This window comes from Acipenser ruthenus, chromosome 36 (genome assembly GCF_902713425.1).
Source record: "Acipenser ruthenus chromosome 36, fAciRut3.2 maternal haplotype, whole genome shotgun sequence".
Classification (NCBI taxonomy): Eukaryota; Metazoa; Chordata; class Actinopteri; order Acipenseriformes; family Acipenseridae; genus Acipenser; species Acipenser ruthenus.
This window is the reverse complement of record NC_081224.1, coordinates 9,375,139-9,389,779: the sequence shown is the minus strand read 5'-3', so window position 1 is coordinate 9,389,779 and position 14,641 is coordinate 9,375,139. Positions and strand designations below refer to the sequence as shown.

Here is a 14,641-nt window from a genome sequence, read left to right as displayed (position 1 = left end):
TTTTAGAAATATAAATTTAAATTAAAGCACAAACTATATTAACATAACATTCCGTTTCTGACACATTCCCACGACACTAGGGATTTTCTTTTACACTACAGCAGTCTTAATTGAGACTTCACACTTTTATACACACCCCTACTTCTTGCTGAACTCTCAAGCCAGCTGGTCAACATAGCTAGCTGAGCCAATCAGCTGGGAGCTGTGCAGTCTATAGCATTAAAGACAGTCTGACTGACTAAACTGTTAAAAAAAGAGACAGAGACAATTGGGTAGGCTGTTCAGTGGTGAATGCAGAAAGACAGTGTGCTCTGTTCATCAATATGTCTGTCTAACAATTCCATATTCTATACCAAGGGTGGCCAATCCCGGTCCTGGAGGGCTATTCCACTCCAGGTTTAACAGGTGAGATAATGAACTACTGCAGAGTGGATGGAGGTTTCATTTGTTAAATTAAACAATTTAGAACATGGTTGGAACAAAGACCAGGAGTGGATGGGCCAACTTTTGCCACCCCTGTTCTATACTATAGTCACTTGCCTATTGATTGAACTGCCAGGGAGGTATTTAATACCCTAAAACAATGGATTTATTGTGCATGAGTGCAATTTGCATGGTGTTTACATTGTTTATGGTAAATCTATCCAAATTGCTCAGCCACTGGGTGGAAAGATGAGGCCTAGTAGAATGATGGTGATTCGCTTCGCTGAGCATGAGGCTACAGTGAGGGGAATACCAGAGGAAGTAAACATGGCAGGGAAGAGACTCCTGTGCTTACAGATGTCCAGAGGAAATACATTTATCTTCTGAGGAGACTAGAGATAGTCTTTCAACAACTGATTTCACCAATGCTGATTAGCACTAATCTTAGATTACATGACCTAAGAGAACATTAGATAGTCCAAGATTAGTGCTAATGGGGTCTGTAGAACCAGCCTAAATCTTTTATTCTGAATGACTTAACATGTATTGCACCAGCTTTCTCAGAGGACTAGTTAATGTTTATTTAGTCATTTAGTTGAGTCCTACTTTGTAATTCTGTTCTCCAGGGAGATCCCTCGTAACTCAGTCTTGGTTATCTTCAGCTATCCTTATCCAAGAAACTCAAGCAAAGTTGACATTTTCTCCTGAAAGTAATTGGTAGATATGGGCGAGTAGAAGCACTGTGAACCAGTTATATCATTAGCTGCTGCAATTCAGGACTCGCCATACCAAACGCATTCTAAGAAGTTCCTGTTTTACAGCATGGTTTGACAGTGATCTGTATTAATCATCTGATTTCCTTCTGGGTTCTGGAAACAGAGCTTACACATTCCAACAAGAAGCTGTGTTTGAAAAATCTGCATCTGAATGACTGCAGCAGGAACACAGCAAGATATATCCATTGCAGGCAGCTAAGAGTTAATCAGAAGCAATAGGAAGGGTTCCTGAAGTGTGAGCTCCATTGCAGGGTTCAGGTAAACTCCTGGACTCGTGTGTGTTTAAATATCCAATCACAATTAGAAGAAGAAGCAGCAGAATTTATATAGATAATCAAAAGAGATTGATTGTATGTCATTTTTGTTGCCTATTTATGTAGTCTTCAACAAGAAATTAAAATGTTTCCCAATGTTCTTTTTTCATCCGGGAGTATAAAATGATTGTGATTCCGAACTCCGTTGTAGATTTCAACAAATATATTTTATTAGACACAGCAGAGCAGCTGGGTACTCTATTTTCCTGAAGCACAAGTTATAATAGAATCAAAAAGACAATACAATGTTTGACTTAATATAGGCTTCCCTTATGACATTACCCTGTATTTCTTAACCTATCAGAAAAGACAATTACATAGTGATGCATATTTGTATCAACCAATCAGGTCATTGACCACCTTCCTTTTATTAGCTGAAGTGAATGTAACATCAATGCTTCTTTGTTTTACTCACAAAGTTATAACGTCATAAAATTAAGTAAAGGAAGGAGATTGTCAGTCTTTGAAGGTTTTAGCGCCAAAATGTTACCTCTGAGAAAACACAGGGTCCCCTTTAAATTGCTGTATGGTGCACTTCAAAGCATTCTCCTTACCATCTGTCTTTCCTGCTCCAACAATCAATATTAAACCCAACTAACTTAACTAACTCTAAAACCCAAATACTAACTCAATCTAAAACCCAGGTAATTTTGTAAACTATAGTTTCTCGTAAAGTGTAACTATAGTTTCTCCAACAGTTTATAGTAAAAACTAAAAATGAAAGATTTAAATGTATTTGTGACTTTTTTTGTGTATTGGAGAACAATTAAAGCCTGTGTTCTTCCATTACATTTACACCTGTGTGACTCTACAACAGTGCTTGGAAATGCTTTGCATGAATCTGAAATTGAAGCTGAATCGTGAGGTTTGGTTCAATACTTTACAAAATGAAACTTCTTCTAAATGCAGAAACACATAACAATAAGCATGTACACTGCCTGGCCACTTTATTACGACCTATACCCACTTGAAACGACATGGCATAGACTCCACAAGGTGCTGGAAGGTGTCTAGTGGGATGTTAATCCATTCCGTCAGTAATATTTCACACAATTGGTACAGAGTTGGGCAGAGGGTCATGATGGAGAATGTGTCATTCAAGTTCATCCCAAACATGCTCAGCTGTATTGTGCAGGCCATAGAAGATGCCTGAAGTTTCTGTCAAGTCTGTAGCCATTGTCAGGGCGATGCCAAAGGGGTAAAGTCCTAATAAAATGGCCAGGCAGTGTATGTGGCAAGTATATGAAACACTGTATCAAGTATGTGAAACACTGTATCAAGTATATGAAACAGTGTATCAAGTATATGAAACAGTGTATCAAGTATATGAAACAGTGTATCAAGTAACTCCATGCCTAAGATTTGCTCCAGGAGTAGACATCGTGACACACATTCACACAGAGAGGTGCTGGAAATCTGAAGTGTTTTTAGCAATCTACTACTGTCTTGTTGACAAATCTACAGGTTTTTTTCTTTTTAATTTAGTCGTTGCCAATTAGTTTTTATTATTTTCTCCCCAATTTGAAATGCCCAATTATTTTTAGGCTCAGCTCACCGCTACCACCCCTGCACTGACTCGGGAGGGGCGAGGATGAACACACGCTGTCCTCCGAAGCGTGTGCCATCAGCCGCCTGCTTCTTTACACTCTGCAGACTCACAGTGGAGCCGCCTCAGAGCTACAGCGTCGGAGGACAACGCAGCTCTGGGCAGCTTACAGGCAAGCCCGCAGGCGCCCGGCCAGACTACAGGAGTCGCTGGTGCGCTGGACGCTCGGCCAATTGAGCGCCGTCCCCTGGGAGCTCCCGTCCATGGTCGGCTGTGGAATAGCCTGGACTCGAACCGGCGACGTCCAGGCTATAGAGCGCATCCTGCACTCTAGCGAGTGCTTTTACTGGATGCGCCACTCGGGAGCCCCCAAATCTACAGTTTTAAGTTTAATAAAAAATATACATTAATCACAGGAAGACACTGTGTATTATTTAAGCGATACTGTCGATGAAGGCTCTGCCATGAAGTATTGACTGGTTCTGGAGTTATGCATCACAAACTGAAGGCGAGGGCGCTAACGAAAGTCAAGGTCAACTATCACACGGTAGAGCCTTCATCGAGAGGGCACTATCGATATTAGAAAACAATTTTTATCATGTTCTTTAAAAAAACACTTTAAAACACTTAAAACACTTGAACTTTTAGTGATTAGTTGGGTGCCCTTCCGTTAAGCAAATAGGAAAATAGTCATGCAAAATTTGCATAAAGGATCACATGCATAATAACAAAAAAAGCGTTATTAACAAATTATGTTTTACTTGTCAGAGCTGCTTATAGTTTATCTGGACGGTGCCAGATATCTGAATGGAGCTGACAAGCTGCAGTACAGGACTGGTTGCTTTCATCAGCATGTCAGAATGAAAAATCTGGCACTTGCGCAGACTGATTTGAAGTTTGATTCACAGTTGCTGCTGCAACGTTCCAACAGGCATCTACTATCTATTAGAAGCCCGCTAGAGCTGGAAGCTGATTGGCTGATGGTAGTGAATCATTTTCCAATTTTAGATCATAGATGTAACACCTGATGCTATTTTTTTTTTAATTCCTGTTTTTATAAAAGCAGTTCAATATATATATGTATATATAAGATTGCAAGCTGTTGGTTAGAGCTTCGTCAGATTTGTAGTTACGCTATTTTATACTCAAGTTTTTTGAATATGTTTGTTGTTAAAGTGTTTTTTCACAGATCCATCGTTGTTTTAGGTTGCAAGGGATGTCATTCAGCTTGCCGTTGCTCATCTCACCACAGTCTTCTTTTCCTTCATTGTTTGGTTCCCCAGGATTCCACATTCTAAACCGTAGAAGAAAAGTCCTTTATTGGCTGCAAGGTTCCCTATTTAAACAATGAAGCCCTTAGACTGTAACACACAACTTCATTTTCTAATAATACAGAGTCACAAATCTGTGTACACTGTAGTCAATCTAGGCCCAGGTGCCCAATCATCTTGCAGATTACAGTCTACAGAGTAACAAAATCATTCCAGTACATTTGACCTATTATGCATTGCCAGCATTTTTTAGATCTCACAGGCTCCCCTATATGAAACATGCACACATTAAGGTAGTGAAGACAATGCAACAATCAGGTACTTTGCAGATACTTCAATTATATTTTTTTATAGCTCATTTGACTTACCAAGTGATTTTATTATTCGTAATTTAGTAATTCACACATCTAATGGATTATTTATTTTATTTACACGCACATTATGGTAAAGGTGAATTAGATTTTTTAAATGCTATTGTATATGAAACGAGTAAAGAATGTATAGATCGTTCTTTGCAGATACATGAAGGATAACACGTCATTCATAGGAAAAGCCAATGAGTGAAGCTTCTGTGAATTCAAGTTATAAATGGTAAACATTTCGAATGTTTTGCTTTTGTTTGGATAAATACAGTACCAGTCATAAAGCCTGAGCCCACCATTAAAAAAGGCTTTAATTACCTAGATTGTAAATAAATGCAAAAACCCTTGATAGAATCACAGCCTTATTATGTGGCGTGTACTTTATCTCTTATGCCATCTTTCTCTTGTAATGTTAGGACACCGTTTCTAAAGCGCTTACCTCCCATCCACTAAACTCCCATCCAACCACTTCCAGACCCCTTCTGTCTCCAAATCGCTCATTCCAACCAAGTGATCCACTCGAACTTTGCCCTTTAAATAGTTCTGAAAACACGATTGAGGAAAAAAAGTTGGTGAACAATGGAATTATTTTTAATAATGAAGCATAAATTAAAAATACCTCAATTGGAACTCTATTGAAAACATTAATCTATGTCAGATATAGGGGTTGCTGAGTACTGAGAACCCCTGGTAAAGGCATGGTCATGTTGTGTACAGGGTGGTTCATACCGTCAGGGCAGTGCAGGTTCCTGGAAGTCTCTGGCATTCACTGAGGATTCCACAGAGAGCATTGACTCTGGCACTCCCATGGGTTAGGGAAGCTAAATGGGCAGGGACTGAGTCACCCTGCTGAGCTACAGTGAACCCTGCTGGCCAGGAGCCTGGTGAGCACTTTATTTGCACCCGACATAAATTAGGGATTATGAAACTATATCTAGATAGTTATTTTCATTATGAATGGGTCAAGAGTCAAAGGGATTCCCTGCTTGTTTAGACATTGGCTGATGTTTTATTCATTATAATTAGTGATGAAGAGGATGAGGGGATGTCTCTTACCAGCTCTTCATCACTGTTGATCACTGCAAGGTCCGAGTCTTGGGATTGACAGAATTCTCTTGCTTTCTTCCAGTCTCTGTTCTCATTGGAAAAGTAGTAACATTTCCCACTAAACAAGGTCCATTCATAAGGGCAGGTCTTGATGACGCACACTGAAAACAAAAAGGAGTAGGAATGTGATTCATGTATTAATTTATTGTCAAGTCTGTGTTAAGGTTCTTTCTCTTGAGTTCCAGAGCTGCTCTTTCATTCTAATTGCCTGCCATAGATAAAGGTAACACAGGCAAGATCAGCCAAAGAATGTCTCTCTTGATAAGAGTCAGTGCCATCTCGTGTTCTGCTTCATTATTCAGTTTTGCTGGTATTACACCGCTGGGCACAATGGTGCTGGTGCTTTACATTATAAAGACACTTTGGCTGATCACTATAGTTGTCTATGGAAGGCAACTAGAACTGAAGAGAAGCTCCTGAACTCATAGAAACACAGACTTAACAAAAAAGAAGAAACACAACCACTAAGAACTACTGCAGGTAACAGGACAGCAATATATATATATATATATATATATATATATATATATATATATATATATATATATATATATATATATATATATATATATATAATTAAAAAAAAGAAAACTGCTGTCTAACATAAGGTGTAAAATCAAAAAGAAAAAGGTAATGTAGATACACAAAAATGTGAATAATTGATAAAAAAAAATCTTTTTACATCCAGCTGAAGAAGGACTTGTGTCCAAAACGCCCTGATATAATTTATTTTTTAGCAATTATTCACATTTTTGAGTACCTACATTACCTTTTTCTTTTTGATTATATATATATATATATATATATATATATATATATATATATATATATATATATATATATATATATTGTAACACAGCAGGGAGGGGGTTAATCCTCCCTGCATGAAAAAACACGTGCGAATGCACATTTGTTTTAATTGAATTGTTTTGCTTTATTGTGTAATTTAATTTGTTAATTGTTTTATTATTAATGATCCCCTGCACCTGGTAATTATTGTTAAATTAGACCCAGGTGCAGGGTATTTAAAGAGGGCAGTCAGTTTGCTCAGGGCTGCTGAGGAGAGGGAGGTAGAAAAGGTACTCTGCTTCCAAGCAGTCGTAAAGTGTGGAAACCCTGTGTGGTTTTGTTTGTTTAATGTGTTTGGCAGGCTTAGCCGTCCTGCGAGTGAGTCAGGGACCTGCCTGTCTAGTTAGTGCTCTAAAAAGGAGCTAGGTGTTTATTTTGTGTTTTATTTTTGTTGTGTTATTAAAAATAGCGCGTCTTTTGGTGTTTTAATAATATATATACACATTCACACACATACATACATGAGTCAGCGATTGGAAATCCTGGCCTGTGATTGGTTAAAACCTCATCATAGGTAGAAAAATAGATTGAACTATTGCCTAACATCCTTACATCACCGGTCAATAGTCTCAGTCTGGCATGTGATTGGTTCATATCACTGTCAGTCCCGTCCCTTTTCGAAGAAACATCTTTCTCCCTTGCACTTTCACAAGAGAAAATAGCTTGATTCTGTGACTTGACAGAAAATGAATTACAAAACTTACAAGAGAAAGATGCTCCAAACACTAAAATGGTGATTAAAACGTCACTGTCACTGTTTTCTGACTTTCTGAAATTTATACAAATTCAACTCGACAATGTAAATAAATATTACAGGCAGGATATGAACTGGACTACGCAGCAGTCAGCAAACCTGGACGAAGAACTTTGGAAAAACTTGGCAAAGAACATTTCCTGTTATTTATTTATGTTATTTATGTATTTACTTATGCTGTATCAGTTATATTTAAACAACATATATATAAAGTCGTATTTACTATCGAACCTTGCCTCCCTTATTTTCTTGACTGAGAAGACTATTGTTATCTCCAGGGTGCAATGCATTATATCCCCGTCAGTAACATTAGTCTTCCCTCAGGTCAATAATTTTCTACTATATCCTTCCTCTCCAGTCCATATATATATATATATATATATATATATATATATATATATATATTGGTGCTCCTATCTCTTTATCACTTACCTTTAGAAACATAATTTTCCAAGTTTGTAACATTTGCCATGATCTTAGAATCTGAAAAGACACACATGTGTAAACTGGAGTTATTAGAATAAAGTCTCTAAACTGCTCTCACCAGAGAACTTCTTTTGGTATTTGTAAGTTAATTGTACCTTTTTCCTTCAGGAGGGTTTGCTCCACTCTCAGGTTTCGTATTTCTTCAGTGTCTGAAAAAATAAAAAACAAACAGCGGTTCTTTGCCTGTAAACTCATTTAGAATATTAATTTGGCAGGATGTGCAAATTAAAATCTACAGCCAGTCATTTTGTGAAAAAAATAAATAAAAAGGTTGTACACAAAACACAGCTCACAGAGCAAAAATAAAAGGCTTAAACAAAACAGGTCACGAACACGTATAACAAACACCACACCAAGGTCAGGCTGGGCAGTAGCTTTCACTGATCCTACCATACAGTCTGTTTTACTTTTGTTTTTGATTTTCATTTTGCTCACTCGCTCACGTTCCTCCTTCCAAACATCCACCCCGACCAGCAAAAGCTGTGGGGGTTTTATACATGTGACCATCTCCGAATTAACAATACTTTAATACATTTCGGAGATGGTCACATTCTGCACGGGAATTTTAGTGTGCATGGCCGACTGTCTGTCAGAGACAAGCTGCTAACACCGCCTCTGCCAGACCAGCAGTGAATTGAGTGCAGTTGCGGATTGAGGCAATGCATAATCTAGAAAACTAATACAACAGGACAGCAACTTGGAGCACATTGGTTCATTGGTTCATTGGTAGATGGTGATGCACTGCTAACAACATTGTAAAAGCAAACCCGCACAAGCCGTAAAACAACAGCTACACATCCCATGAGATTATTTAGCAAAGCAGTGGTTCAGGCAGGGAACTCACTTTAACCTCAGATTAAATCACATAAACAGCAAGCATATTTTAGGTGCTTCCAATACCAGATCAAACCGTCACTTGAATAGCTAGTATCTTATTTGTCCTTTGATAAACAATACGTCCGATGATCGGTTAAGGAAAGGATGTATATCTTACCTCAATCCATTCCGTCCCTGCTGTGCAACAGAGTTTGCCTGCTTTTTGGCTTCGTCTGATAGGGGAGGGCGGCTATCCTGCAAACTAATTTATGGGCAGGGGTACCTCGAAAGGCGAGGTCAAAGGCCATAGAATGCAGTGTAAAATATGTATAATGTAGACATGTTGTCTCGTCTATGTTTTAATAAATAATCTATTGCATGAGTTTCCTGACTGAAATAGATTCCACCCTATCTAGTGTCTATCCACTCAGCCACTATCGTCTATAACAGGCTTTTCCTTCCTTGCGACGGAACTGTGATGTCAGTGTATCAATAGAGATATACAGTATACAGTATTGAGAGAGGATGCATAACGAGGCTCACAGTCATTCATATCAAAGTATCACTGAGCCATGTATATCATAAACTTCAATTAAGCCCCCTCTTTCCCTTCTCTTTTGTAGCATTTCTACACAGCACAATCCATCAAGCCATTCGACTAATAAGTGGCCTACTGGATAAACAGAATACAGAGAGTTGAACTCTAACGGATTCTAAATTAAGTGCAACTGCGCCCCTCTGTGTGAAGGGGCTGCGTACCGCTTGCTTTCAAGCTGATCAGTGTATTCCACAGCTCCTGTAGTTCGGCAGATATTGCAGATTCTGAAAAACATATTCAATTCTGATAAAGACATGCCGATTCTGATAAAGGAGAAGACAGTATCTGAAGCATGCTGGCATGGAGCACTGTCATTGCTTTAGCAGATAGTGGGTAGTAAAGTATTTTTTGAGTAAGTTTAGAAATCATACCAAAACTATATATATATATATATATATATATATATATATATATATATATATATATATAGACACACACACACACATTAATTAAGCTAACTTGGCATAAAAATCAGCTCTAAACATTTTTAGCCCAGAGCTATCTGATCTATCTAAACTGATCTATCAGGGACCAACAAAAAAGTACTTTGCATTCTTCTTTTCCCTGATCTCTACATCAATGACATAACGTCCCATCAGATAATAGCAAATACATACAGTATTAAGCCCTTTCAATACATCATTATAAGTACAAACGAAGTGGTACTGCAGGCTAATTCACCAGCATGTACTTCCCACTAGTGGAACAGAAACCGAACCAAGTATAGAAATATCTCCTAGATCGAGAGTTGACTGAGCTTTTAGTTTGAGAGAGAAACTCGTACCATTTCCTTTCAAAATTGTCCTCGAGTTTCTCAGGTTCTCGATTTCAGCAGAGATTTCCGAATCTGAAAAAGAAAAAACACTTCAAAGGAAACTGTCCCCACATAGATGCTCCCTGTATACAGTGTCTAGAGCACGTTGCCTTGGAAACACAGCCATTGGTTCCTCAATGTTTAAAGGGTTTGCCAGCAGATTCTATCAGTCAGTGGTAATGAAGGATGTTTTTGAAGACCTACATTTTTTAATTAAATCACCCCAGCATTAAGTACAGCTTTAAAATGTTCTCTCTTATTAAAAAGTAGCAGGTAGGCTGTGTGTTTTACTTGCAGCCATGTGTACACTAACATTTGATATGTAAGTTTAAAAATGATTTCTTTCTGTGCAGTGTATGTAAGATACTGTATCATAACGTGTCAATGTAGCACCATGATCTATTTTGTGTTAATTGTGTACTAAGTAGGCTACAGTAGAAAAGAAATGTGCTAAAATAATGTATTCAATTTAAAATAATCTTTTATTATTTTTGCATTGTACAGTAATGTGTACAATGCAGCAGCATGGTTTAATTTGTGTTAGCGGTAAACCTATAGGAAAAAGTAAAAAGTGCACCAGTATTAATTTGATTTGACTACTCTACTGAATACTGTATAGGCCTACTGTACATATTTATATTTATCACTAGGATAGCTAACCAAGGGACCTTGTAAATGCACGACCGCTTGGAGTGCAGCCTGAGTCATGCACCCGTGGTTTGAATCCTGTTCCTACTGAGTTGCCCGTCTTGGCTGGGGAGCCACAAGGAGAGCTGCACTGGAGTAAGGGAGGAAATCGGCTTGTGTTGATTCACTTCATTGTGCTTCAGCGACCCCTGCTGCTCTGGTGTCTGACGAGTCCAGACTTTCTTTTTCGGTAGGATCAGCGGGTTGGCTTGACTATGAGAACAGTGGCTGGACTTCACTGGTTTTAATCTTTATGTGGGTTGCAGTGTTCAGACAACATCCCGCTCGGATAGAGAAAACTGATTCAATAAAATAATGGGGAGGTGGGCATTCCCAATTATGTATTATTGTATGTGGCATTTATTTTTCCTATTGGAAATCTGTTCTTGTTCTATTTAAGACTTACGTTTTGCAAATGCCTTGGAGAGCAGGATCATCCACACCATCGAGGTAGCCATCAACAGAATGTAGAGAACAACAATGGATTTGCTTCCACAGACATTACGATCTGGAAAAACAAAATACAAATGTAAGTGGCCTTGGGAGCGTAACATTAGCTGAGCCCGGGACGCACATTAAATGGAAAGTTTCTATTGTGTGTGCTGAAATATTTCTGTCAAATTGAAGTACTTTAAAAATCTATATAAGAAGGTTGTTGTCAGTGAAGCACATTGCATGTAACAAATACCTCTAACGTCCTTGTTTTTTTTAACTGAATTTCTGAAGTGAGATGGTTTTAGATATGACCATTATTGGTATGCAACTCAAATTTCTGAGAATGGAAAATCTCTGCACAAGATCACAGCTTCATAGGGGACAGAGATTACTGCTACACTCCCCAGTGGTCATCTTTTAAACCATTTAATAAAAACAGTAATATTTGTGTATATGAGAAATATCCACTCGATATGGTCGCTGTTTGTTTTCACAAATCACAAATTCAATCAAAAATAGATATTCCTTGTTGTATGACACATTTTGCTTAATTAGACCTTTTTGATTGTTCTCAGCTCCTAAAAAGTTGCAGAGTTCAAGTTACTTATAAAATGTTATAGCTAAATTGAAACTGCAACTGTTTAAGAGCTGAAAACAAGTAAAAAGGTCTAATTAAATTATTAGTCTAAAAAAAAGGGTTTAGTTAAATAAGCGAGAGCTGAGTTGGAATGAAAATCAGAAGACACAGGGGTCCCCAGGACGAGGGTTGGGAAGCCCTGCTATAGGCTAAAGCAAAAAGAAAGTGCACTAGATATTCATTTGATATGATGTGGTGGAGTGTCCCGCCCCTATATATATATTTGTATTATTATTTGTATTTTGTTTAGGCGCAGGTCAAAGCGCCGCGTATTTGTTATTGTTTTGTATTTATATTTTAAAACTTTGTGAGGATGCGTGGCTGATCAGCTACTGATTATTTAACTAGCTGACAGTCACGCATCCTTACCAAACACGTGCAGACTGTGGCCGAGGGGTAATAAGATAATTAACAGCTAGTTAACCCCTCGGCCAGAATATAAGAAACTGCATCTGTCTGTGCTCAGGGGAGAGTGTCAGAGGCGAGACAGGTTTTGAGAGAGAGAGAGAGAGAGAGAGAGAGAGAGAGAGAGAGAGAGAGAGAGAGAGAGAGAGAGAGAGAGAGAGAGAGAGAGTAAAAAACTGCTAAGTATCGTGCTGGGGTAAAACCAGCACACTTATTTGTTTATTCATATTTGTTTGGCCAATGTGCCCTTTTGTTTTGTAGTGTTTTGTTGTTTGTTTAAATCTTGTTTTATTATTTAATAAAAGCAGCTGAACGCCGTAGCGTTTCAGCTCTCACCCGTACTTCCTGAGTCTGTGTTTCTGGTCTGACGTCATCAGTGAAGGCATCCTGTTCACATGTGACTACTCTACTGAATACTGTAGCGGCCGGCTATGTGTGCTCTTTCTCATGGATTGCTCTTTTAGACTCCTTACTCACAACTAACTCCCCTTTTATGCAGCACAACTCCGTCCACTCTTCACTCATTGGCTCATTCCTAGTGCAGTACCCCATTGGCCATGCATACACCCCGCACATGATGCACCCACAACCTCACAACCACACAAGCTGACAGCAGGCTAGAGCAGGCTGCTCAAGAAGGACAAGGGAGAGAGAGAATTTTTTTTTTTAATTATTCAAAAGCTATTGTTAATCCTTCTTGAAGTCATATAGCCAGCACCATCTGTGGAAGAAAAATGGAACTAGCATTGAGTATATTTGCAGAACTGAAATTGCCTATTGCCAGTTTTCACATTTTTTATGTTATGAATCCTACGTAGACACCTTTTTTTGCTCAATTTCATTTTTTTTAATGTGAAAACCATCTTTAAACACTGTAATCTGTAAACACACAATAATGTGGTATACTGTAATTAGCTCAGTAGAGTCCAGTGAGTAGCTATCTTTGAGAAACAGTGCCAGGGAATTAAGAGCTTACCTTTAGTCTTCATGGGTTTAGCCTTCCCTTTGCGAATCTGTTCCTCAGATTCAGTAGATTCTTCCACGTGTATATAGTTAACTTCCTCATCTTCGTCATTCACAGGTGGTCGAAAACACGTTGTGCAAAATGCCACTGCTAGAATTTGAATCAAGTCCAAAGAATGTACATATTGACCAGTTCTGGGTTTTAAGATTCTGCTTTGAAATGTGCAACACATTGGTTTCATATGGTATCTCCTACACAATGTCTGTATGACAGCTATGCATTGGTTTCATATGGTATCTCCCACACAAAGTCTGTCTGACAGCTATGCATTGCTTTCATATGGTATCTCCCACACAACATCTGTATGACAGCTATGCATTGGTTTTGGAATCCATTTTGCTCCAATCTAATATTAGATATAAGAAACAGCAGAGGTTTTTTGCAATGGCATTAATCCTTTGGCAGACTTCCTCTCTAACTAACATTTATCTTTGAACTTAAGTTTATTTGAGTATTTCTATATATTTTATTATATAGAGCACCATCGAGAAAAACTAATAAGAAGGTGGCACTAAATAAGTTAATTTCTGCACACATACCCTATGGTAGTTCAATTGAAAGTGTAGCAACTTCCTTAGTAAATACGTGTCATTTTAAATGCTACTGAAATCATTTGTTCCATCAACCTTGGCTTCACATAGTGTAGAACACTGTTACTACCCTAACCCAACAGTAATGCATTCCCTTCAAACACAAGCCCAAGCAGAGAGACAGGTAAGTCTTGAAACTGAAATGTACCTGATCCGCAGTTTCTTTTCATGTCCTGATATTTTCTTTGTGCAGTTTGTTGATAGAAGTCAAAATTACTGTCTGCCATGCTGCCCACCCTGCAGTGATCCGAACACTCGGAACCGTGACGGTCTGACTGATGTTTCGCTACTAGATTCAGTTCTTCATATAGCAACAGGAAATGTAGAAATAAAATGAGTTAGCAATTTTAATTTCCTAACAATAAGGGAACTTCCCACTGCAAGTCAAAATCTCCTTGAGAAAAAGATGACACAAGTGCAGAGTATGCTGTGGTTCAAGTTTCCAGGACTTATTTCTTATTCCAGTTCTATTTACAATAGCATTGCAATGTGTCTAATAGGTTTCATATGAAATGTATGTAGTGGAAACTAGGGTAATCAAAGCAGTAGTAACCTTTGGTGAAGTTGCCTGGCGTTTTACATTTTTGGAGTATTATATTTGTATCTGACTGTACACCTCTTTTGTAAATTAGTGACGCTGAAAGATACTTCTAATGAACATTAAGAGATACATGCTATAGGTATAAATGACTTACAAATAAACAGGAACCATTTCACCCGCACTTTGTTGCCTGTCTTCATTGTTGG

At 38.2% G+C, this 14,641-nt stretch overlaps 1 protein-coding gene across 1 annotated transcript; it reads right to left on the bottom strand.

Moving 5' to 3' along the window:
• Nucleotides 1-1,658: 1,658 nt before the first annotated feature.
• Nucleotides 1,659-14,188, bottom strand: LOC117965620 (CD209 antigen-like protein C). Its single transcript, XM_059008276.1, has 10 exons — nucleotides 14,043-14,188; nucleotides 13,257-13,394; nucleotides 11,210-11,311; nucleotides 10,087-10,149; nucleotides 9,464-9,526; nucleotides 7,984-8,037; nucleotides 7,835-7,885; nucleotides 5,749-5,900; nucleotides 5,132-5,235; nucleotides 1,659-4,353 (listed from the first exon to the last, which is right to left on the bottom strand). Exons 1-10 carry the CDS (start codon nucleotides 14,119-14,121, stop codon nucleotides 4,230-4,232), a joined length of 930 nt encoding a protein of 309 aa, XP_058864259.1. The 5' UTR covers nucleotides 14,122-14,188; the 3' UTR covers nucleotides 1,659-4,229.
• Between the last annotated feature and the right edge of the window lie 453 nt (nucleotides 14,189-14,641).